The sequence below is a fragment of the Pinus tabuliformis genome, chromosome 6 (assembly GCF_031772625.1).
Source record: "Pinus tabuliformis cultivar Carrire ecotype Pingquan chromosome 6, CPIR1, whole genome shotgun sequence".
Classification (NCBI taxonomy): Eukaryota; Viridiplantae; Streptophyta; class Pinopsida; order Pinales; family Pinaceae; genus Pinus; species Pinus tabuliformis.
The window spans coordinates 56,069,208-56,093,774 of NC_142292.1; the positions used below are offsets into that span (position 1 = coordinate 56,069,208).

General features: G+C 40.8%; 1 protein-coding gene across 1 annotated transcript in view; it reads right to left on the minus strand.

Moving 5' to 3' along the window:
• LOC149257199 (uncharacterized) overlaps positions 1–24,567 on the minus strand; it is a 119,657-nt gene that overhangs the window by 43,063 nt on the left and 52,027 nt on the right. The window contains exon 4 of the mRNA XM_089369397.1: positions 19,150–19,252. Within this exon, the coding sequence (XP_089225523.1) occupies positions 19,150–19,252 (103 nt within the window). The remainder of the gene's footprint in view (positions 1–19,149; positions 19,253–24,567) is intronic.

A 24,567-nucleotide genomic window follows, 5' to 3' on the forward strand; every position in this document is an offset into this window, starting at 1 on the left:
AGCTCAGACCCCTCCTTTTATCCCCCGGGTTACACACTATACCCTTAGGTCGACATCTCCACACATTTACCCTCTACTGCTCCTGTATGCGGAAGCCCTATTTTATCCGACGGACCACCTCTGTCTCACTTTTCGACGCCTCCCTCTTCTGGCTGTTTTGAGGGCACTCCTCCGGATATTGATGCAAATCCCTTTGAGCCCCCCTTGGAAGATCAAAATCCCCCTCTGGGAACTCCTCAGGTCGACGACAGTGCAAAGAGTCACAGGACAGGGAAGAAGGCAAGGTGTGTAAAGGCCAGAAATTAGAACATTGCTCTTCGTCTGGGCGAAGACATCCAGATGGGCGAAGCTCTTGATACCGCTAATAGGGTCTTAGTCGGATGGGTGCGAGGTCGGAATTACTCCACAGCCAGACTCAAGCAGTGGACTGCAGAAATATGGGGGCACATTTTGACAGAACTCCCTTTTGTACAAACCCTCGTCAGAGGATGGTTTGCGCTACGCTTTGCTAGGGCTGAGCACACCACATTGATTTTATCCAAATTTTGGCATATTGAGCACACCCTTGTGCTGCTCAAAAGATGGAGCCCTCTTTTCGACCCTGAGAGGGAACAGATGGGCGCAGGGCCACTATGGGTCAGACTACCAGGCTTGCCCCTTCACTTCTGGTCCGAGGATATATTTTGGCGCATTGGGAACGCTCTGGGGACCTATCTGGAACATGATAATAGATGGGCGCAAGGCCACTGTGGGTCAGACTACCAGGGTTGCCCCTTCACTTGTGGTCCGAGGATATATTTTGGCGCATTGAGGACGCTCTAGGGACCTATTTGGAGCATGATAATACATACCTAGCCTCAGGCAATATGTCTCTAGCTAGGATACTGGTTCACCTCGACACAAGGGAGGGCCTGGAAGAACATATCTCGCTGCACTGGAAACATTATACGCGCATTCAGATATTTGATTATGAGGGGGTTCCTTTCCGGTGCAGGCGGTGCCATAAAGTTGGGCATTTATTCAAGGAATGCCCTTTGAACGGGACATCTAAAGAAGTGGATCACCGGACGACAAAACCTGTCAAAGACACAGGGGTTCCTGAATATCGGGCGGCCAACAGCACTGAACAGAACAAGGCGGACAAAGAAACTCCGAAGAAGCGCGGCAATGCTCCCTTTCGGCCTCCCTCTCCTCCTATGACCAAGGCCCGGGCGAATACGGCGGCTGCGCTCTCTTCGAGTACATCATTGTCTACCCCTTGCTCTGTTTTTCTCTCAAATTCGTCTTGTGCATCAGATATCATCTCTTCTCGACAGCAATGTGTTGTAACTTCGTGCCCGACTCCACTCTCCTTGGCCTACTCACTGAATCCGCCCCCTCCCACTATCTCTTGCACTCCTCCATCCTTCCCTGAGGCATCCATCTCTTCTACACACTCCACTGACTCTAATTCTAGGAATCCCTCTCACTCCTACAATCTTCAATCCCATTTCCAGTCACGCCTCTGGACACCATAGGCATAGGGATCTTATCCCCCCAAACCACCTCGGGGCAGACCCTCATCCCTCTCCAAGGCCAAGCAACAGGCGGTTATGGACGTCGTTGCGGGCCGACAACTAGCTATTGACCAGGTTCTTAGAGCACAAAAAACCCTGGGTTCCTCTCCCTCATGAAGCTGCTCTCCTTCAACTGCCGAGAGTTAGTTAGTCCCGACAAAAAACTAGCGTTCTGTAGGCTCCTATGCATTGAACGGGTGGATGTTATTTTTCTCTAGGAGACTCTGGGTTTAGCGGAGCCCATTACACACCTACTTGAATCCATGCTTCCCAGATGGCATTTTCATGCCCTCGATGTTCATGGGAGGTCAGGAGGCATTGCGATGGGGTATAATTCCAAGACTATTAAATTAAACAATATCTGGGGGGATCTGGTTTCATCAGGGCAGATCTCTACTCATTTGACCTGGGTATTGAAATGAGAATGATAAATGTTTATGGCCCTTGCCAAAATCGGGCTGTCTTCTGGGAGCATTTGCTCAGATCCAGACTCTTGCAAGTGGACAATCTCATTTTGGGAGGAGACCTAAATTTCTCCATTGGATACTCTGAATCATGGGGACAACATGCACAGATTGATTCCCTATCAGATTTTTTGGGAGAATTTTGGAGGACCATGGTCTTATAGATATTCCATCTGCCAGGTTACAACCCACCTGGAGGAACAGACGGATTGGGGAAGCCAGGCTGGCCAGAAGATTAGATCGATTCCTCCTTAAAGAACGACTCCTTGGATTGGGGTGTAATTATCGGCAATGGGTTGGGTCGGGGGGATTGTTGGACCATTCGCCCATATACCTGGATATCAGTGGACATGCATACAAGCCAAAAGCTCCATATAAATTTAATGCTACTTGGCTAAAAGATGTTGATTACATTAAGCTTGTCACTGACTACTGGAAGTCCCATCCTCCTGGGGAGGGAGGTATCATATCCGAAGGATTTGCTCACAATTTAAATCATCTAAAGAGCCTATCCAAGAGATGGGCACACAACAAGAGACTGATAGAAGATCAAGTCTTGAGAAACACAGAAGCAGAGATTGCTTCCTTGGAAGACGAACATGGGGGCGATATCTAACCCCAGAGCATAAGGAGAGGCTCACATCCCTGGTTGCTCAAAGGGACAAAATTCTTAGAGACAGAGAAGAATCATGGAGGTTATGGAGTAGAGCCATTTGGCTTCAAGAAGGTGATGACAACACAAAATTCTATCACAAATTCGCCAATGGACGTAAAGCAATCAACACCATTTGGCATATGAATAATGAACAAGGCATCAGGGTTAACTCCTTTCAGCAATTAGCCTCTCTCGATACCACACATTTCAAGCATCTCTATAAGGCCCCTCCCAATGCATCATTGGCTGAAATCATCAGAGTGGCACAATTATTCCCCCAGTTTGTTGAACAAGAGGAAGCAGAGGATCTCATCAAACCTATTACAATGGGGGAGCTAGAAGCTACTCTGAAATGGTTCAAGAAGGACAAGAGCCCTGGACCAGATGGTTGGACTGTAGAGTTCTATATTGCTTTTTTCGAAACTCTAGGAGAGGACCTCCTCAAGGTCATTGAAGAATGTTGAATCTCTAGGAGAATGTACGAGGCCTTCAACTCCACTTTCATTGCGCTCATACCAAAATCCGACAATCCTGACTCCTTCAATGATTTCCGCCCTATTTCACTCTGCAACTGCATTTATAAAATCATCGCCAAAATCATAGCAAATCGCCTCCAACCCATCTTATCTTCTCACATCTCCTCTGAACAATTTGCTTTCCTTCAGGATCGACATATACATGAAGTTGTTGGTACAGCCCAAGAGGTCTTGCATACCATAAAGACAAAGAAATTGAAAGGTATGATTCTCAAGGTAGATCTCTCAAAAGCGTTTGATCGTGCTAGCTGGTTATACATCAGAATGCTTTTAACTCATCTAGGTTTTCCCATCGAGTTCATCAATTGGATTATGTGTTGTATAACAAATGTATCTTTCAGTGTCCTTATAAATGGATCAGCTTCTCCCTTCTTTCATTCAGAAAGGGGTCTCAGGCAGGGTTGTCCCCTCTCCCCTCTTTTATTTCTGCTCATCATGGAGGGCCTTAGCAGACTCATTTTGGATGCTCACAAGATGGGGCGATTACAGGGAATCAGGATTACAAATAATTGCATCCTGACTCATTTACTTTTTGTAGATGATGTTTTGATTTTTCTTAATGGCGGTATTGGGGACCTGTCAGAATTACAAAACATCATGGCCTTATTCAGTATTGCAACAGGTATGGAGATCAACAGCATAAAGTCTACCATCACTGCCTCGGGTTGTTCACCGCATGAAATACAATACGCTCTCCACAGGTTTCCATTCACTCTCCATACCCTGGATGATGGACTAAGATACCTGGGTTACAGACTCAAACCCCACTGCTACAAAATTGTTGATTGGATATGGTTGGTGGCCAAGATCGAGAGAAGACTAAACATATGGCATCATAAATATCTCTCCAGAGTTGGTTTCCTGGTCCTTATAAAAGTCGTTCTGGAAGCCACTCCTATGTATTGGATGTCCTTAGCATGGATTCCTAGGGGCATTCTCACCAGGATTCAAAATCTTTGTTGCAGATTCCTTTGGAAAGGTAAGCAGGAAGGAAGGATATTTGCATGGGCTAGATGGGAGATACTAGCTCTGCCCAAGAAGTGGGGAGGCTGGGGTATCAAAAGTCTGTCTCATTTTTCAACTGCTCTGGATGCTAAACTGGGATGGCAGCTCATCACTTCATGCAGCTTATGGAAGAGGGTGGCCTATTCGAAATACATATATCCCCTCAACATGATGGACTGGATCAGACACCCCACTTGGAATCGGTCAGGTATATCAATCATCTGGAAAGTAGTACTCATCATCATGCCTCTCATTAGGGACAAGATCACTTGGAAAATACATTCTGGTTCCTCGGTGCGCATTGGAAGGGATCCCTGGATCGGCAGTGGCAACTCACACAGGCTCCCTCATGAATTAATCATGACGCTCAACGTTGTTGGCATCTCGCACATTAATCACATTGTGGATCATGAAAATACCACTCTCTTCCAACAAGCATGGAAGTCTGCACACCGTCTTAATCTCCCACACATCTGGCATCACAGTTGGGACACATATCTCTCGGCCCTTGTTGAATCACACATTAGGATCACAGAGGGTGAGGACGAACTAATTTGGGCACAATCAAAACATGGGATATATTCTCCCAAAGAAGGATATCTCTGCATATATGCGGATCACCGCCCTCCGGCAATTGAATTGTGGTGGAGCCAACTGTGGAAACTTAAAGCACCCCCCAGAACGTTGTAGATTTGGGGTAGCATCGGATGTGCTCTAGCCTTGAAAATTGGTGGAGAGGCAAAAGCACATGAGATCTCCAAGACCCAGAAATGGTTTGGGCAGAATCTAACCAGTTTGGGAGATATTAAAATAGTTAATATTTTTAATGGAGTTCCTAAGTCTAAACTTAGAAAAAATAAAACATTAATGTGAATTAATATAAAACTGAGTTAGAATGGTCCAAATGCCATGGATCAAGCCAAATCTAATCTTGGCCATTGATTAGAGATTTAATCTCAGCCGTTGATGGACCAACGAGAAAAGTATAAGAGGAGGCTTGAGGGTCAGTTGGAGAATACACCAAGAGAGATCAACAACTCGATTTTCTGGGGCAGGGTTTGCTGAGGAAATTGAGTGAAGTGATCTAACTTGCAGCTGAAGGGCAGTGAATACATAGTAGAGAGGCAGAGTTAGTACCGGGAGGATCAGCACAGAAGCCGGGAGAGGTTGACGCGGAGCCAGCTAGAGGCCACGCAGAGGCAGCCAGAGGCCACGAAGATGCAGCCAAGAGCTGCGCAGAGCCAGTGAGGGCCAACGTGAGAGACCAGAGGCTCCAGAGGTTGACGCAAAGCCCCGAGAGGTTGACGTTGGGCCAGATAGGCTGACGTTGGGCAAGAGAGGTTGACGCAGGCCTTAGAGGCAGTGCTGGGAGATTTTTCGTGGGACAGATTGGAGCTGGAGAGCTGGATATGGTTACGTAGTCCCTATCAGGGTGACGCAGAGCAGCAGAAGCTGTATTGTTGCTGTGGGATCGTTCATCCTGTGATTTAGGCAGAATGTCTGTCTCCGACTGAGAGGTACTACTGCCGAGGGCATTCTCTGTTGGGTGAGCCATTTCTGGCACCCTGGTTGTATTCTAAAACTGCATAATAATAAAACCCTCTTAATAGCTGCACCGGTTTTCCTTCATTGGGTTTTTCTAGGGACATTAGTCCAAAAACAACAAGGTCACTTGTGTGCTTGTTTCTTTCAATTGATGATATGTATGTGTTGATACTGTACTTGTATTTATTTTCAGTATTTACATGGTAAATAACTTGCTAAGTAACTAAACAAGTAGGAAGAAATAAATCAGATAGTACAGGAACAATTTCTAACGATTATACTTAGAAATTCCAACATGGTATCAGAGCGAAGTTACAGATCACAGGATAACTGAAGGCATCAGCCGAGCAGAGCAGCAGCAGCAGAAACAGTTGTCCCGAGTGACAAAAGTTGTTCCTAGCAGTAAGCAACAAGGAAGGGGTGACGCAGAGAGCTTGTGTCATCAGTTCGAGCCAGGAGGAGGATCAGCGTTTAGGCAAAGAGGAGCAGACCTGACCTACCCAGTGCCCAGTCATCTTTCTCTGTCAGGAAAGATCGACGTTGTGGCTAGGAGGTGTAGATTTTGCCGATGCCGGGATTGCACAGAGCCTAGAGGCTCTAACCTTCAGACTATTGGGGCATAGGAGGATGTGGGTAAGTTGCGGAGCGAAGCTAGTGGGGCACTGTGGTCAAAACAGTACCTAACAGGGCAAGACCAAGGAGGAGGGAGTTGCTACCGAGGATTTCTAGCCGAGAAATCCAGATCAGTGGTGCAGCTACACAAACGATCGGAGTGGGGCATCTCGACATTGGCAAAGGGATTTCCAGAAGGGAAATCGAGGCTTAGAGGGAGTCAAACCGAGAACTTCCAAACGGGAAGTTGAGAGAGTCGAAAGAGGAGCAGTGAAATGCAGTGTTGAAAATATCGGTATCGGAAAAATATCAGCGAGGGTCCAGAAAATATCTTATCGGTAATATTGGCGAAAATATCGGCAAAATATCCGCAAATATCGGCAAGCATAAAAAATGCATAATATATTCATTTTTTTCAAATTTTTAAACATATAAAGCAATAACAACATGAAATAGACACACTGGCACATAAATATGAAGAAAGCACTGATATATATGACGTCAAATAGAAATGATACATCAAAGGCGATACCAAATCCTGCTGATCCCTGATAATTGTCCATTCAAGGACTCAAATGTGGAGAACCAATACAAAATAACATCACATATATAAAAGTATCTCATCATCATGGGTTATATGTAGCATAACAAATAAAACTAGCAACTATCTATCTAAAATCACTGCCCTCTTCCCCTTTTACGGGAAAACATGAAGGGTTGTTTGCCAGGCCTGCCCCTAGTAGTAGAATGCCCTGACCCTGCCTCTACACCTAATGTCAAATAATGAGTGCTAGGTATGGGGCTATGCTCTCCTATATCTATAGCAGATGGTGTTGATGTTGATGCTCCCACAGTGTCCTCCTCCTCCTCCTGCTCCTCCTCCGAGTGCTGCTGCTCCTCCGAGTCCTCCTCCTCTTGCTGCCCCTATTCTAATGGATCATCTGCCACTGGCTCTAACCATGAAGGTGACTCCTCCAAGATGGGCTCCTCAGACTCCACCCTCCACTGAGACAATACATCAATATTGTCTAAGGAAATGGCATCTGGATCCATTGGTGATTCTATTTGCCTCACTCGAAGTCGGATGTTGTAATGCACATATACTAAATCATTGAGGCGTGCGAACTCCAACCTGTAAGAGTGTCAAAAAAACTAATGAGTCTTGACTCTTGACTCTTGAGTCTTGACACTTGAAAGTTGAAGGTCATAAATTAAAAATTAAAAATTACAATAAGTGTAATTGCTCAACTGAAGGCTGGAGCTCAAAGTTATACATGTTGCGCTTTTTTACGTGTATTTTCTCAAATACACTCCAATTGCACTCACACCTTCAAGAGCTACATGTTTGACTCAAGATTCGTATGGCCAATTTCTGCAAATTTGGTGCCCTTGCACCATAGCTTCGCCACCAAATATCTACAACAAAATAATGAAATAAAAACTTCAAAAACTTAGAACATAATTAAACTTTCAAATAAAAGTTACATAATTGAATTTTAAAAAAATAGAATTATAAGTAAGGAAATTCTAAATTTGAAAATTCTAATTTCTAATGAGTGATGACTTGTCACTTACGTGGCATGAAGAGGGCCATTTCCTTAATAGCATCATCAAAGCCAAATAGGCCAATACAATCCCGATAATATTGTATCTCGCGATTGATTTTGCTACGAAGCTCACGATCAGGTACCATCCTCTGAATACAACAATGGAGCCCTTCCATCACCTCGCCATAAAAATCAAAGCCGCATTTATATGAAAATGCGGGGTTGAGGAAGAGTGTTGCTGCATGAATGGGTCGATGAAGCATCCCTCTCCACCGACTATCAATCACATCCCATAACATCATCTGCCTATCAAGGCCAACAGAACCCTTGTCTGCATAATAAGAACAAATGGCCTCCTTGGCCCTATCCATGCCCTCATACAAATAAGCCATTGCAGGCTCCTCCCCATCCACCAATCTGAGAACCTTTACTATAGGTTCACTAACTGCGCATGCTTCTTCTACTCCACGCCAAAACGTCTCAGAGTACACCATTTTTGCAATGGCTTTCCCGTCATGTCTCCTGCTGTATCTACAATTACACCAATCATCAGACACAAACATTTGCTTCAACTCGAACTGACATCAAAGCAGAGACTGAAGAGTAATAAAGTTTGTGGCAAAATGTGTGATCGCAGGACGCCGTAACTCCTTGTTTCTAGTGAACCTCCTCATGAGGCTAAGAACAAAAGCATGGTTATAAATAAACTTGGGGATGCTCCTAGCCATATCAACCACCTCCTTGATGAAGGAGAGTTTCCCCATATCCTCAAGCAACAAATCGAGACAATGTGATGCACACGGAGTCCAGAACAATGTAGGATGCCTCTCCATAAGCATCTTGCTAGCAAACACATAATTAGCTGCATTGTCTATTATGACTTGCACCACATTCTGCACACCAATCTCCCGAATGAACCCATCTAACAACTCACATATCGTCGTTGCATCTTTGATATGTTCTGATGCATCCAACAATTTAATAAACATGATACCTTTAGGACAATGTACCAAGAAATTTAGAAGGGTCCTACCCTTCCTATCTGTCCAACCATCAGACATCACTATGCATCCAGTAACTTCCCATGTCTTTTTCAACTCCGCCAATCTAGAGTTGATGTCCTGCTTTTCTGCTTGAAGAATTGGCCCCCGCAACTCCTCATATGTGGCACTTTTGTACCCTGGGCCCACAACAGCAATAGCATCAAACATTGGCTGCCAAAATGGATTGGTTTTGGTGATGCTGAGAGGCAAGTCGCTCCAGAAAATACACCTCCCCATGACTCTATCTGCTTCTTTCTTCTTCTTTTTAACAAGCGATTTTATGCCAGGTTGTGCTCCATGTCCTGTTTGTGGAACAAAAAATGATGACCTCGCACTAGCAATAGCAGGTGATGATGTGCCAGCTGTGAAGCCCCTCCCACTACCCTCAACATCAAAATCAGGAGAAGATATCCCGAAAGATTTACCTGCACGTTCAGCTTTGTTTCTTTCTGCCTCCTCCTTCTTTCTGTCTTTTTCATCAATTGCCTCAAGAGCTTTTTGTATAAGCTCCGGACTAGAAACTTTGCAAATCCTAACATCATGTCCACAGAGTCTACAAAAAGCTCTTGAGGCAACCCCACTTGTCATCCTGATCCCACAAAATTTGCATGTAAGACATGCACGATTTGTCCCACCATCAAGGTTGCCATACTCCCAAAATGGGTCCAAGGCTTTTGGCATATTTGTATTTTGTAGTGGGCTAACTCAAACCTAGGGCACCAAAAAAAAATGGAATTAATAACTTAATAAGTAATAACCACATCATTTTACAAAACAGTTTTTTGGCTACATTATTTGCAATGTGAAATGAAATGATAAAATTCAAAATTTGCTTTCCGATTAAAATCAAATCAAAAATATTTACATATAACAATGGTGTGACCTTCGTTGTCCCACAAGGAGACATTTTTCTAGCCCTTCCAATACAAAGAAAGCAGTAGAGTAAAATCTGTTAAATTATTGCTTATTCCCTATCAGTCTAGTTTCAACAATGGCTACATACTTCAGGAAATTTGTCAATAAGAGGAGGAATATGTTTCACTTCGAAGGCATTACACAACATCCAATATTGAGCACATTATTTCACTTCGAAGGCAAACGATAAACCTAACTCACTGTTCACATTGCACAATAAGAAACTAATTTCTAACATGAAGAAATTTTATAGAGATGAACCCCTAATATATAATAAATAGCCTCTGCAGCTATGAACTCAAAAAAAATAGAGTTTGCTCTCCAAATATGGAGAAAAGTTAAAACCCTTGCATTTGCTCATGGGCATGAAAATCTTTTCAAATGGAAAAAAAAAACAAGCAAAATGATTGTAAGCAAATAGGCAAGCAAGAACAATCCTAAAACTAACAAAAATTCATTAACATAGGGGTTTATTTGAACATACCTATTAATGGAAGAAATGAAATTGTTTCACTGTTCTTGAAGCTTAGATAAACGAAATCTTCGTTGTTGGTGGCGATAATAGCTATGCAACGCTCAAACCCTCCTTGGCAGCAAGCACTTAGCTCTCCCCTTCCTTCTCCAACAATCAAAAATGAAAATGATGGATAAAAAACCAAAATCAGAATTTTATAACCCGCGCGGATTTTTTTCGCTGTCTCCCGGCGATATATTGGATCGTCGCGCGATATTTTGCCTAAATATTGGCGATATTTCGGAAATATCGCGATATTTTCGGGAGCCGAAAATATTGCGATATTTTCTCGACGATATTTCGGCTCGCCGAAAATATCGCGATATTTACGAATATCAGCGATATTATCAACACTAGTGAAATGGCAGTGAATGGGCTAAGAGATCAGGGTAGACTGGACGGAGCTTCGAACTTCGTAGTCTGGAAGGCCAGGATCTTGTCCATTCTAGACAGGTATCGCATCAAACACTTCGCCTTGAAAACGATAGCGATCCCAGTTGACCCGGCTGAAAATGAGAAGTACGAAGAGGCAATGGCCAAGGCTAAGTGCATCATCCTTGACAGGGTCAAGGATCATGTGGTACCACATATTGCCGAGAAGGGTACGGCAAATGAGATGTGGGATGCCCTGAAGAAGTTGTATCAGCATACTTTCGTGCAGAGGAAGATGCTTCTAGAAAATCAACTACGGTCATACCAGATGCAGAGGGGAGAGCAGATAGATATCTTCCTCAGGCGATTGACAAAGATCCGGGACCAGTTGACTTCCATAGGGGCCACGCCAGATGAGGAGATGTTGGTGAGGACCGCATTGAACGCAGTCTCAGAGGATTGGGAGGTATTTGTCCAGAGCTTACTGGGCAGGGCAAGCCTTTTGGATTGGGAGGAACTGTGGGCGGCTCTTCGTCAAGAAGAGATCAGACCACTGACCAAGGCAGGAAGCAGCGGCAAGGGGGTCAAAATCAAAAAGGAGGAAGAGGAGGATGCTGCCCTAGCATCTGCAGGAAAGCAAGATAAATGAAATAAGGACCTCTCCAAGGTCAAATGCTTCCACTGTGGGGAACTGGGTCACTATGCGAACCAGTGTCCGAGGAAGAAGAGCAAGGGAGAGGCTTCTAAGACCAAGGCAGCTCCAGCGAGGGCGGAGAAAGAAGTGGAGGCAGATGACGACTGTGCCATGAGTGTTAATGCGCCACTTAAGAGGAAGTGGGGAGACATCGAGCTATAGTCAGACGGACTACAGACGATGAGGGGTAGGATCCTTAAGGTACCCAACCTCTTGGATTATACCTTGCTACGGGAGCCCCGAAGAGAATTAGCAAGATTGGCGGATGTCGGTAGAGACAGATTCGAATGGAGTGACAGAGGGTGCTATAGTGCAGGAGTCCCGGGACAGAGTGAGGCAACAGTGCAAGATGCATGGAGTGTTGCAGTAGCGCAGAGGTCAGTAGAGGGAGCACTTGTCAGCGACAGAAGGAGCTTCAGTATCGGGAGTGTTTCTAGCCTGACAGAGATGTCAGAGTTGGGAGGATTAGTTACTTACTTCTCAGTAACTTAGTTGCAGTGCAGTGGTTAGCAATGGTAGTGCTATGGGCAGCACGATGCAGCATGATGAGAGGGGATGCAGTGCAAATGCAACAGTGGCAGGGCCATGGGCAACAGCACGGATGTAGAGGGAGCTGTTGTACACATGCAGCGGTGGCAGTGGCAGGGTCATGGGCAGCAATACATGATGTAGCAGTGCAGAGGATGTTGGGCAGGGAGGCTTAGCATCAGCACAGGGACCGATGTTGGATGATCAGGGTGATACTCAGTGAGGAGTATTAAAAGAGCACAGTGCTCGCGAAGATGGAGTGTTGATTTGGGGTAGCATAGGATGTGCTCTAGCCTTGAAAATTGGTGGAGAGGCAAAAGCACATGAGATCTCCAAGACCAAGAAATGGTTTGGGCAGAATCTAACCAATTTGGGAGATATTAAAATAATAAATATTTTAATGGAGTTCCTAAGTCTAAACTTAGGAAAAATAAAATATTAATGTGAATTAGTATAAAACTGAGTTAGAATGGTCCAAAAGTCATGGATCAATCCAAAACTAATCTTAGCCGTTGATTAGAGATTTAATCTCGGCCGTTGATGGACCAACGAGAAAAGTATAAGAGGAGGCTTGAGGGTCAGTTGGAGAATACACTAAGAGAGATCAAGAACTCGATTTTCTAGGGCAGGGTTTGCTGAGGAAATTGAGTGAAGTGATCTGAGTTGCAGCTGAGGGGCAGTGAATACATAGCAGAGAGGCAGAGTTAGTACCGGGAGGATCAGCGCAGAAGCTGGGAGAGGTTGACGCAGAGCCAGCTAGAGGCCACGCAGAGGCAACCAGAGGCCACGCAGAGGCAACCAGGAGTTGCGCAGAGCTAGTGAGGGCCAGCGTGTGAGACACAGAGGCTCCAGAGGCTGACGCAGAGCCCCGAGAGGCTGACGCTAGGCCAGATAGGCTGACGTTGGGCCAGAGAGGCTGACGCAGGCCTTAGAGGCAGCGCTAGGAGATTTTTCGTGGGACAGATTGGAGCTAGAGAGCTGGATAGGGTGACGCAGAGCAGCAGAAGTTGTATTGTTGTTGTGGGATCGTTCATCCCGTGATTTAGCCGGAATATCTATCTCCGACTAAGAGGTAATACTGCCGAGGGCTCTGAAACTGCATTAAAATAAAACCCTCTGAATAGCTACACCGGTTTCCCTGCAATGGGTTTTTCCAGGGACATTAGTCCAAAAACAACAATGTCACTTGTGTGCTTGTTTCTTTCAGTTGATGATCTATATGTGTTGATACTATACTTGTATTTATTTTTAGTATTTACATGGTAAATAACCTATTAAGTAATTGAACAAGTAGGAAGAAATAAATCAGATAGTACAGGAAGAATTTCTAACAGTTAGACTTAGAAATTCCAACAAACGCAACTGTTCATGTGGACAATGCTCAGGAACAAGGCCCCCACGAGAGATAATCTCATTAAACGAGCCTTCCACGGTCCATCTTGGTGTGTTTTTTGCAAAAAAAGCTTTGAATCCATTGACCATCTCTTCCTATTCTTTCTGATCACTGTGGACCTCTGGCATTCGACCCTCCTCGCCTCTCATACCCCCAGCCAATGGCAAGGCATAATTGTTAAGGAAGCTTGGCTACCTTGGTGGGCAACGGTGACCCCGAACAAAGCCAAAAACCTTCCTCTCCTCATCTGCTGGGCTATCTGGTTAGCTCGGAACCAACTTATTTTCTTGAACATCATTCCTAGATGGCACACCATCTCTGCCCGCATTTTGGCCATCTATCATCTCTTACCTGATGACGACGTTACACCACCCACCAGGACTATTATACCTGAGGCTATCAACAGAGACTATCCCTGGGCTTATTTTGACGGGTCAGCACAAGATGACGGGTGTGGGGGGGGGAGCTATACTCTACCTATCTGATACTCACTTTTACAAAATCCAGATGGGGCTGGGAATGGGTACAAATAATTTTGCAGAGCTCATTACTCTCAGACACCTCCTACAATTTGCCTTAGAAAAACAATGCAGAAACATACAAATTTTTGGGGACTCAAAGATTATTATCAACTGGATAAACAATACTTCATCTTGTCATGCTTATACTCTGAGGCACATTCTGGAAGAGGCACACAAACTTAAAGCACAATTTGATTTATTTGTTTGTCGTCATATATACAGGGAGCGCAACCAGATTTCTGATCAGCTTTCCAAGGAAGCTGCGAACCGGCCTCGAGGTACATGGATGATACAGGAACAGAGGGACGGTGAACACTACCAATACTATCATCGACCATACATGGACTTCAGAGCATAAGGGTCCCGGAGGGGCCTGTCTCTACATGGTCTCATTTTATTTTTGGCATATTTATCAGTACATATATATCACAATTATACTTGTTGTATATAAGGACAGAACAAAAACTACAACTCCCTGTGTGGAGCATTTTTGAAACTATGATGTATATTTTGAAAACTATTCTCCCTGCGTGGAGCCATTTTGAACTCTGATATTTTTGGATGGGCAAATCACCGCACTTTACAGCATATGCGACACAACATCTACAATATGTAATTTTTCACTATCAATGAAAATTACGATTTTTCCTTAACAGAAAATAGTCATTAGTTAAATGAAAAGGCATGTCTAAAAAGACATGCCCAATCATGAAGGGGAACCTTCCTGGGTATATAAGCGAGCCCTCATTGTAACATTCAATCATCTTATTATTAATAATAAAAATATTATCTACAATACATTGTGTATTTTACATTACAAAGTACAACAAGCTACTGTTTTGTTGCTACATTGTGACAATGGATTAGGAAATGGTCCTATGGAGGACATACTTTGGTGAACCTAGGTGGAGTATGTGCCTTGGAGAGGTGGTGTGGTGTCCTACTAAATGCCTCCCAACATTGCACTCTGATCTAGGGGAGAGATAAAGTTGCTTGTCAAGGCCTTCGTATTTTTGACAATGTCGGTTATGATGATGTTATCATCAACGATGCTTATCAATTTGGATCCTTTCTTACATGAATATTTCAACATGAGATTATCCTGTTGAGTCGTCATGAATACCTCCCTAGTTAAGAGGTTGTGTTGAAGTTGTAACTAGGTTAAGTGTTCATAATGTCATATTTATTATATTATTTTTAGCAAAGCATGTTCTTGATGCTTAAAGTCAAAAAGAGTCAAACAAAAATTATTATGAGTCAAAAGAAAATTAAGAAGGGCTTGTTCTTCATGACCCTTATAAAAGAAATAAACATTAAATTTGTCAAGTGTCATTTGTCTCACCAAGATGCCAAGTCGGCCCTCCTACCCCTAAAGTCGTCTCAACTACATGTGGCACCCATTCGCTTGTGGAGAAGACTATATATAGCCCATTCGCATCCCTCAATTGATCATCATAATCACACACTCATATCTGATCCAAAACGAAGAAGAAGGATTCTTGGAGGCTAAAAACAGGAGACTATCTGGGCATACATCCATCATACCTATGTGAAGTTTTGAACAGGTTTTTTGAGGTAGGTCGAAGTTCAAAATCTGAAACTCTTATGCGAAATTTTGAGGTTTTTATGTGGATGACAAAGTTCTGAAGGAAAAGCATTGTAACATCTTAAGAGGGTTGACTTGGCACTTGGTATTTGGTCAACTAGTCAGTTCCTTTGTGACTTGGATTTCTCCTGTTGATTAATGATTCTATAAGGAAAGGATTGATGGGTTTCCCCTTGTGGGTTTGGCCCTGGCCACTAGCCTAATTTTTGGTGTCACTTGTCTATTTTTGTGCATTGTACTTGTATAATTTCTTGATAACCTAATTGAATGAAGTAAATGCTAAATGAAAACATATATAATAGTCACAAGTAATTATCATGATCCGAAATTCTAGTTTGCAAATGAATTTCAACAATCCTCATACAAGGTTGGAGCCTTGTAAGTTGTGAGAGACCAGGTTGGAGACTGGATTTGTGGTTGAGGATTGGAGTCCTCATTCAAGGTTGGAGCCTTCGAGTTAAAGATTTTGTTGTACAAGTTGGAGCTTGATTTTTTGTATAAGAGGATTGGAGTCCTTATTATTTTCATTAATAAAATTATTTTCTTGTTCTACATCTTGTGTTCTGGTTAGCTAGTGATCCTAACTAGCATGATATAAGAATTGTAAAGAAATATTGATTCACCCGCCCAGTATTTCCAACAAGTGCTTCCCTTCAGTTGGTGCTGGTCAATTATTGTACTCATCAAATATATTAGAAAGCATTCCCTAGTTTTCTCCTGAATTGGGTTTCCACGTAAAATTGTCTTGTGATGTGATGTGATGTTGCTTATCTGATTAGAATTATGTGAAATATTGATTCACCCCCCTCTTAGTATTTCCAACATGCTTTCCCAATGCACACCCCTTGCACAAATCCTAGTGCTTAGTACTGAAATCTAATAATCCTATAACAATCTCTCTCAATACTCTCAGAGCCCCATGTTGTAAGTGGGTCGTCATTCTATTCCACAACTCGCATAAGTCACTATTGTTGGTGGTAGAAACCAATGCTCTAGCTAGCTGAAACATGAGCATGTATAGCTTCCCATGACGAACTCCAATCACTTTGGCCGAAGTGATACTAAATCCCTTAGGATACATGAGAACCTGTCCATCACGGAACACAACCTCATACCCCTTTGTCCTCAATAGTGGAAACTGATATCAAGTTCTTTTTCAGCCCCGGACCATATAACACCTTTGTCACTATCATGGGAGGCTATGACTTCCTCTAAAAGGATATGGTCCCAATACAAACTGCCCTTCCTATAGTGTCATCACCAAGCACTACCTCAAGATCCATGGCCCTCTCATTAAGATCTATAAAGTGTTCCCTAACACTTGCCATATGGCGTGAAGCTCCACTATCAATGTATCATATACTGAAAGATGTAACACTAGTGGAAAGAATAACCACCAAGGAAAACTCCTCGAACATTGTGGAAAACTCATCCACCTTTGCTGAAGCTGCAACATTCTTCTTCCCTTTCTTGTTAGGACACATAACTGCATAGTGTCCCATCTTCTGACAAGCAAAGCATCTCACTTTGCTCATGTCCTTCTCCTTCTCCTTTTGCTTACCCTTCTGCTTGGTCCCACTTATGGCACCCTTCTTGGACTTCTTTTTGCCCTTTGCCACAAGAGCAACATTCTCCTCATCATCCCCACCATGTTGGCCTCCACTCTTGGCATTTCATCTTATCTCCTCCTGATTAAAATCATCCCACAATCTCCCCCAATCTGGAAGATTTTCACGGGCTACAATCCCATCAATAAAGACATCCCACTTCTTGGAAAAGCCACTCAAGGCTGACCTAACCAACTGCTCGTCCAGAATGGCCTCTCCCACTGCTGCCAACTCATCTCTCACTTGAGTGATTTTAGTGAGGTATGATGAAACTGTGTCGGTCTTGGTCATCTTGGTACTCAATTTTTCCCGCAATACCATTTTCCTATTCTCATTGGTACTTTGGTAAAGCTTCGTTAAGGACTCCCACATCTCATAAGCAAACTTCTTCCCTGAAACATGGGGAATGAGGTGATCTTTGATGGCATCTAGGAGAAGTCTCTTTTGCCTTGACATTCTTCTTGTTGAATTTGGCCAACTCATCAGAAGTAGTGGGTGGTGTCACTGTCTTCTCAACAATGTCCCAAAAATCAAATTCTTCAAGCAACAAGACAATCCTCTCCTTCCATGGATTAAAATTATCAACCCCATTCAACCTGTCCTCAACCCTCAATCCTGTAGCCATTTTACCTGCTCGACCCAACACAAAGTCCATATATGAATAAAGGTAAACAACTGTTGATCTCTCTCACAAATCCATGTGTATGCTTGTTGATTTTGATTGTCGTTTGTTCCCTTTCTCTGCATTTTGACCCACTTAACTCTGATACCATATAGAAATTGATTGCTTAGACCCACCCCAGTTTCAAGTTTAATGAAGTCTCATCATGTTTAATGCCCAACCACATGTTTATTTGCTTCTGTCATAAAAATGAATATATCATAAATTGAAACACAAGAGTCTAATGATCAATCTACATTTTCCTTTTGCTGAGATAAAACACAAGCAAACCCACAAAATTTGGACACAAGAATTTTCAGCAATAGCCCCAGGAAAAAACCATAAGGAAAAACCAGTGAGACTAAAAATTAAAATAGCTAAAATTTTAGCAGATATAGCCTAATATATAAGGCTGAATTTTCAGCCCCAAGGGTTATGTCAATCAGTTGAACCATCTGATTAAGGTATGTTATTCCAAAAAGGGACATAAGTCAGAGGTTCAAATCTGGTTAAGTCCCTCCGGTTTAGTAACACTATTATAGATGGCCATTGAGCTTTGTGTTTCTTATTGACATTAAGAAAGTTACGCTTAGATGAGATAGATTAGTTTGTCCACTTTTGTGTAAGTGGATTTCGCATTCCCATTGTTTATCACCATTTATGTACTAAGCAATTCCATTGACCAAGTTTGGTCATCTGTTAGACATTAATAAACTTATATTATCTCCATCTGGATATTCCCGGGAAGAGCAGAAGATCTCACAAGGATTTCCCTGGAAAAAGATTCAGGGCTTATTTTGGATTTTGCACAAAGTAATCACCTACGAAAGTTTATATAAACATCAATTTCCTCTAGATTGTAATTTATGTCTATCATACTATGTTTCTCGATCATTCCCTTCAAACCTTTTTACTGTGCTAATAAAAACACCTATATTTTGAAATATTTATATTTTATAGTTTTTAAATACCCTGTTTCTTAGAAGTTTAAAGCATCATGTTTCAAAGTATCAATTTGTACCTGTTTCAAAGTTTCATGCAACATAGAATACTCCACATGCTGCACTTCTACATTTTAATCTTACAAAGCTAAATCCATAGCAGTTATCCTTGTCTAATCAAACCTTGAATAGGAAGAAAGATGGTATCTTATGAAAACAATATAATCACCTTTCAAGTGTCATTAAAAAAATTAACCAAGGATAAAAAAGCAGTTTTAATTAGACGCGACTTACAGAAATGAAACATGAAATAAAATAGAAAGAGATCTTTGTGAAAAGGGATTATCAGCCAAATGAGAGGACCTCAAAAGATAACTTTTCAATAGAGACAATTCCCATTAAATTATTTTTTATGGCAAAATGAAATAGCTCACATCTGCTATAGCGATTGCCTCTTCATCTCGAATTCCCTCGCCCTTCAGTTCCAGTACCCTCCATGCAAAGACACGGGCAGGAGGTGGATTAAACCCATTAAACCTGTCAAAAGAATGAAGAATATGTCAGAAAGTGCCCATTCAGCACACTTTGGGATCTTAATTTTTGTTGGGCAACTTGTCTTTCTTAAGAAGACTTTTCACAGTCTACTGCTCTTTGAAGTAGGTTTAGAAATGATCACTAGTTCAATCCCCATGGAGTAGTCAAAAAGTTTTGTTGAAAGTTGTACCTGTTCAGGGATCTGCCCTTCAATAAATTAATCAAAATCATAAGTTATTTTCATTGTATCTATACTCTAGCTCATCAAGTGCCACAAAGATATTGGCAATTCCTCAAACTGATCCAAAGTGATTAAGCCTTTCACACCCAAATTTATTTGCAGCGTGACCAAGAATAAGCTCATTGAGAGCCAGCAAAAATAACAAATAAGCAAACTAACAGATATGTAAAACTCATTTAAGTCAGAAACAATGCAACAGACAGAAAGAAATTGAGGAACTACACCAAGCAGCAATGAACATAATTTTGAAAAAATGTTCCTGTACCAGATGTTCAAAGGGCATTGAAAGACATTTAGGAGTGATAGATAAACACAAGCTAATCACAAATCCTCTTGATAAAGAGTAAAAGGAAGGGTGAAAGAAATTGTAACATGTCCATATATGACCAAAAGGACTAGTAGCGGCGAATGGACTAGTCGTGACAGATATGATTTACATAACATGTATTCTCAATCTCCATTCAAAATAAAAGCCCATAAATATAGAGCATCTGAGACAATGAGAAGTGCAATAAGATATCTCCATATCTGATCCATAAACTGCCGTGGATATTCCACCGGACAGTTCGTCACAACTGTAACGAATAAAATATATAAATAATATAAATATAATGTAAATGATAATAATCATAATTAATTATTAGTTAAGTAGTAATTAGGTTGAAGAGGCATGTCTAATAAGACATGACTCTTCATGAAGAGACGCTTGCGTGGTATATAAGCAAGCCACTCATTCTCATTGTAATTCATCATCATTCATTCTTATTCATTTTAATATATAATATTTATATCTTCATGGATATCTTGATATTCCAAGTATTCTGGAGTAATTAATCTTAAGAAGGAACTTTGTTCGCTTCATTTGGTATCAGAGCAGTTCGGTCCTCTAGGTTGCTTAACCGGTGCACAGAGCTCGTTCTCCGATCCAGGTCCTTGGCTATCGAAATTCGTCAACCTTGTTGCCGTACAATTGAAGCATTTTGCTCAGAATTTGGGAGTTTCTCCTTTTCTCCGTTTTTCTAGGCCTTTGGCCATAAAAAAATAAAATAAAAAATAAATAAAATAAAATAAAAATATATATATATATAAGTAAATAAATTAAAAAAAGAAGAAGAAAAAAAAGTAAAAGAAAAAACAAAACAGATACAAAATCTCATACCAAGTATATTTAAAACTTTTTACGTGGAGAAGCCCGTGGTTTTAAAAACAACCCATGGTAATTGCCCATGGTATTTTAAAAAGTTAAGGAAAGAAAAAAAACAAAAGGAATACGTTTTACATTTTATGTGAAGAACATGTTTTACTTTTTACGTGAAGAACATTTTAACGGAGGTTTTAAAAACAATCCATGGTAATAGCCCATGGTATTTTAAATGTTGAAGAAAAAACAGGGATACAAAAGCTCTTACGTGAAAGGTAAATATTACTTTTTACAAGAGGTTTTAGAAACAACCCATGGTAATTGCCCATGGTATTTTAAAAGTAAAAGATATTTTGATAACATTGGAGAAAAAAGGTGTGATCTAAATAATTTTAATCGTTCAAATCTAAAGATTGTGACGGTACCAAGAAAAAAATATTATTATAATTATAAAAAAGGATACTATATAAGCCTTATATAGTTACATATAAAAGGAAACGTGGGTCTCAAAAAAGTAGATATAAATTTTATATAATTATAATTTTATAATATATATAAATTAAAATTATATAATATATATAATTTATAATTATATATAAAAAATTATTATTATATAAAAAAATTATTAAAAAAGTGAAAAAAAGAAGAAGAAGAAGAAGAGAATATTTGAAATATATATATATATATAAATATTAGATTTTTATAAGAGAGAAGTGGAAATATATTTTATAAATTAAGAGAATATATATAATTAAAAAAAAAGAAGAAGAAGAAAAAGAAGGGTTTTATATAATAAAAAAAAAAAAAATATTATAAAAAAAAGGAGTGATTTAAAAAGGTATTTAATATTTAAAGAGTAAAATGGAGACTAGTAATGAAAGGTTTCCTGAAACCTTTGGTAAATATGTTGATACATTATTTCAAATCAAAGGATCACTTGCAAGAAGAGACATCATAATCTCTATCCTAAATGTGCTAACCAATTGGTGATTCCTGAATCAAATATAGTTGAAACAAATATTTGTGGGAAACAATACGATATAAGCAATTTACACCTAAATATTGGAGATTATACTTTTACCTCAAAATTCACCGTGAAAACCTTACGTTTTTACGATAGTGACATTGTTTTGGGGTTATACGCTCCAAGATTTTACACTAAAACCAAATTCAGTAACACCAGAAGATATCTCAGATATTTCAAAAGTAATGTCTCAAGAAGGTAGAAAGGTATTACAAAATATGCAAAAAGAAATTGACAAAATCAATGTTGATAAAAATGAAGAAGTTTTTCGATTTGAAAACCATAGCGAAAAATTACTGTCGCAAATTAAGAAACTTAAGAAGGATAAGAAGTCATTAGAAAACAAGGTACAACAACTTATCGAGAAAGAAGCATCAAATGTAGGAATTCAAGTTGATGACAAAACAACAAATACCGATCGAGTGAATATGACAACTCAAGAAGACAAGTCAGTTAAAGAAACGACACACTTAGATGTTGCAGTTCAGACAATGAACATCCCAAGTGAATGTTCCATAACCATCTCAACAACATCTTTGCCAGAAGAAAATATAAAAATTGGCACATGCCCAGTAAGGAGAAATCAAACCAAAAAAGTTCCATATCGGCATCTGAATCATGAGAACAGACGAATCAACCATGCTACATATTTGAACCAGTCAGAACCAAGACAACAAATTAATGTTTCAGAGAATAATGACGTAACATCAATTCCGTCTTATGCTGACAAGTCGTTACAAAATTTTAGTGATCAGAATACTATACAGAAGATTAATCTGGGATGGTCTGATCCCTTCTCAGTGCGACAATTTTGTTTGTCACTAAGAAGATCATATCAGCTTGTATCGACGAAGATGACTATTCCAAGAGAGAAAGACTTTCAAAGCCGAAAAAGAGATCAAGCCTTTTTTCATCGACAAGCTTTGAGGACAAAGCTCTTTGAGGAAGGAGGCAATGTAACGAATAAAATATATAAATAATATAAATATAATGTAAATGATAATAATCATAATTAATTATTAGTTAAGTAGTAATTAGGTTGAAGAGGCATGTCTAATAAGACATGACTCTTCATGAAGAGGCACTTGCATGGTATATAAGCAAGCCTCTCGTTCTCATTGTAATTCTTCATCATTCATTCTTATTCATTTTAATATATTATATTTATATCTTCATGGATATCTTGATATTCCAAGCATTCTGAAGTAATTAATCTTAAGAAGGAACTTTGTTCGCTTCAACAACATATCTGATAATATTACATTAAAAATATGAGATTCTACACTACTACAGTTTTATTAAACTTTAAGATCTATAGATTTAACTGTAATTAGTGCATGCATGCGAATGGAAATTATGCAGAAAAGTAAAGAACGACAAAAATAAGCTAACACACACACGTAAGACACAAAATATGCTCTGGGAAACCCTTTCGGGAGAAAACCCCTCTGGAAGGTGAGGTCGCTTCGCTCTCTTTCTCTGTCTAGAAAATAACGTTGCAGGTACAAAGAAGTAATGTTTGTGGCCCGCAAGCTGCTACAGTGCACAGATCCTCTCGGTGTGCTATACCTCCTATCTCTCCTAGCTACCTTTGCTCAACTATGGAACAAAATGCTCTCGAAAGAATGGAATGCCTCTTCCTCCTAGTGGCACAGTTATAACATAGCCTGATAGCCTACTGGTGGTTAAGTTTGACTAAGACTCTTCTAGAGTCTTTTACATCAAAAACACGTGGCTAACCCCTTTTCCATGAATAATGGAAGCTGACGTGGCATCCTCCCGAAATATAGGTGTGAAAACAGAAAGATCAACTTCTAAGTGGCATAACTTTTGCATACGGACTCCGATTGACGCGCTTTTTGCGTCATTGGAAAGATCTCTGTGTAAAACTGTTGAAAAGTGTAACTAGGTTCGGTCTTCATAATGACATGTAATTGTGATTTTATGTAAGAGATGTAAAGAAGAAAAATAAAATTATTGTAATGCTTGCATCATGGGTTTCATGAGCAAGAGATTTTATTTTTAGTTAAGGCTCCCATTGAGAACCCTTAGGGATATTGTCATCTAGTCATAAAAATCTAAAAGAGTCATTGTCATGTAATGAAGGCATGTTACACATTGTAAAGAGTCATACTTGTCTTTGTAAGTAACCCTCCAAGACCTTGTCACTAGCCCTCACACAAGTCAGCCTACAACAAAGGAATAATTCTAGAAGATGAAGTCGGCCTACTCTAGAGATCATGTCGGCCTAAAGGTCATGAACCAACGACTATATATACCCATGCTCGGCCTCATTTGGAAGCAAGCAATTCGGTGAAGCAAGTCTAAGAAGAAGTGTGAAAATCATACTAAGAAAGAGCCTCTAGATCAGCGAAGGAGGAAGAGAAGATAGCGAAGGAGAGGGTCATCATTGGAGGATTGTTTTTGGGCCAAATTACCCTCACACATGCGAGAAATTGCAGGTCCGAAGTTGGCAAGGATAGACCGAAATTACAATCATACAAGGGTGATCAAGTTTGGGAAAGGACTTCGCTCAAGGAAGCCAAGTAAGGAAGTGAAAAGGGTCTCCCCCTTGAGGAGACTATTCTAGGAGCGAAAATCATCTAGGGTTTATGTTCTAGGGTTGCAGCCCTACAAAAAGAGGTCGAGAATCTGAAGGAAGCCAAGAAGAGGAAGAGGAAGAGCAACGTTGAATAGGAGGCTAGTGACTTGGTCTTGGGAGGACTCTAGTGTCAAGGGTCTTTGTCATGGTCTTGGTATTCGTCAATTGAAAGGTTCTATATGAAGACTTTCGTTTCGGTTTTCCTCTCAAAGAGTGAGAGGTTTTGGCCCTGCGTGTCAAGCCTATATATTGTCTCTTGTCTCTTTATTGTTCATGATTTGGTAATTGTCTTGATGAAAAGAACATAATA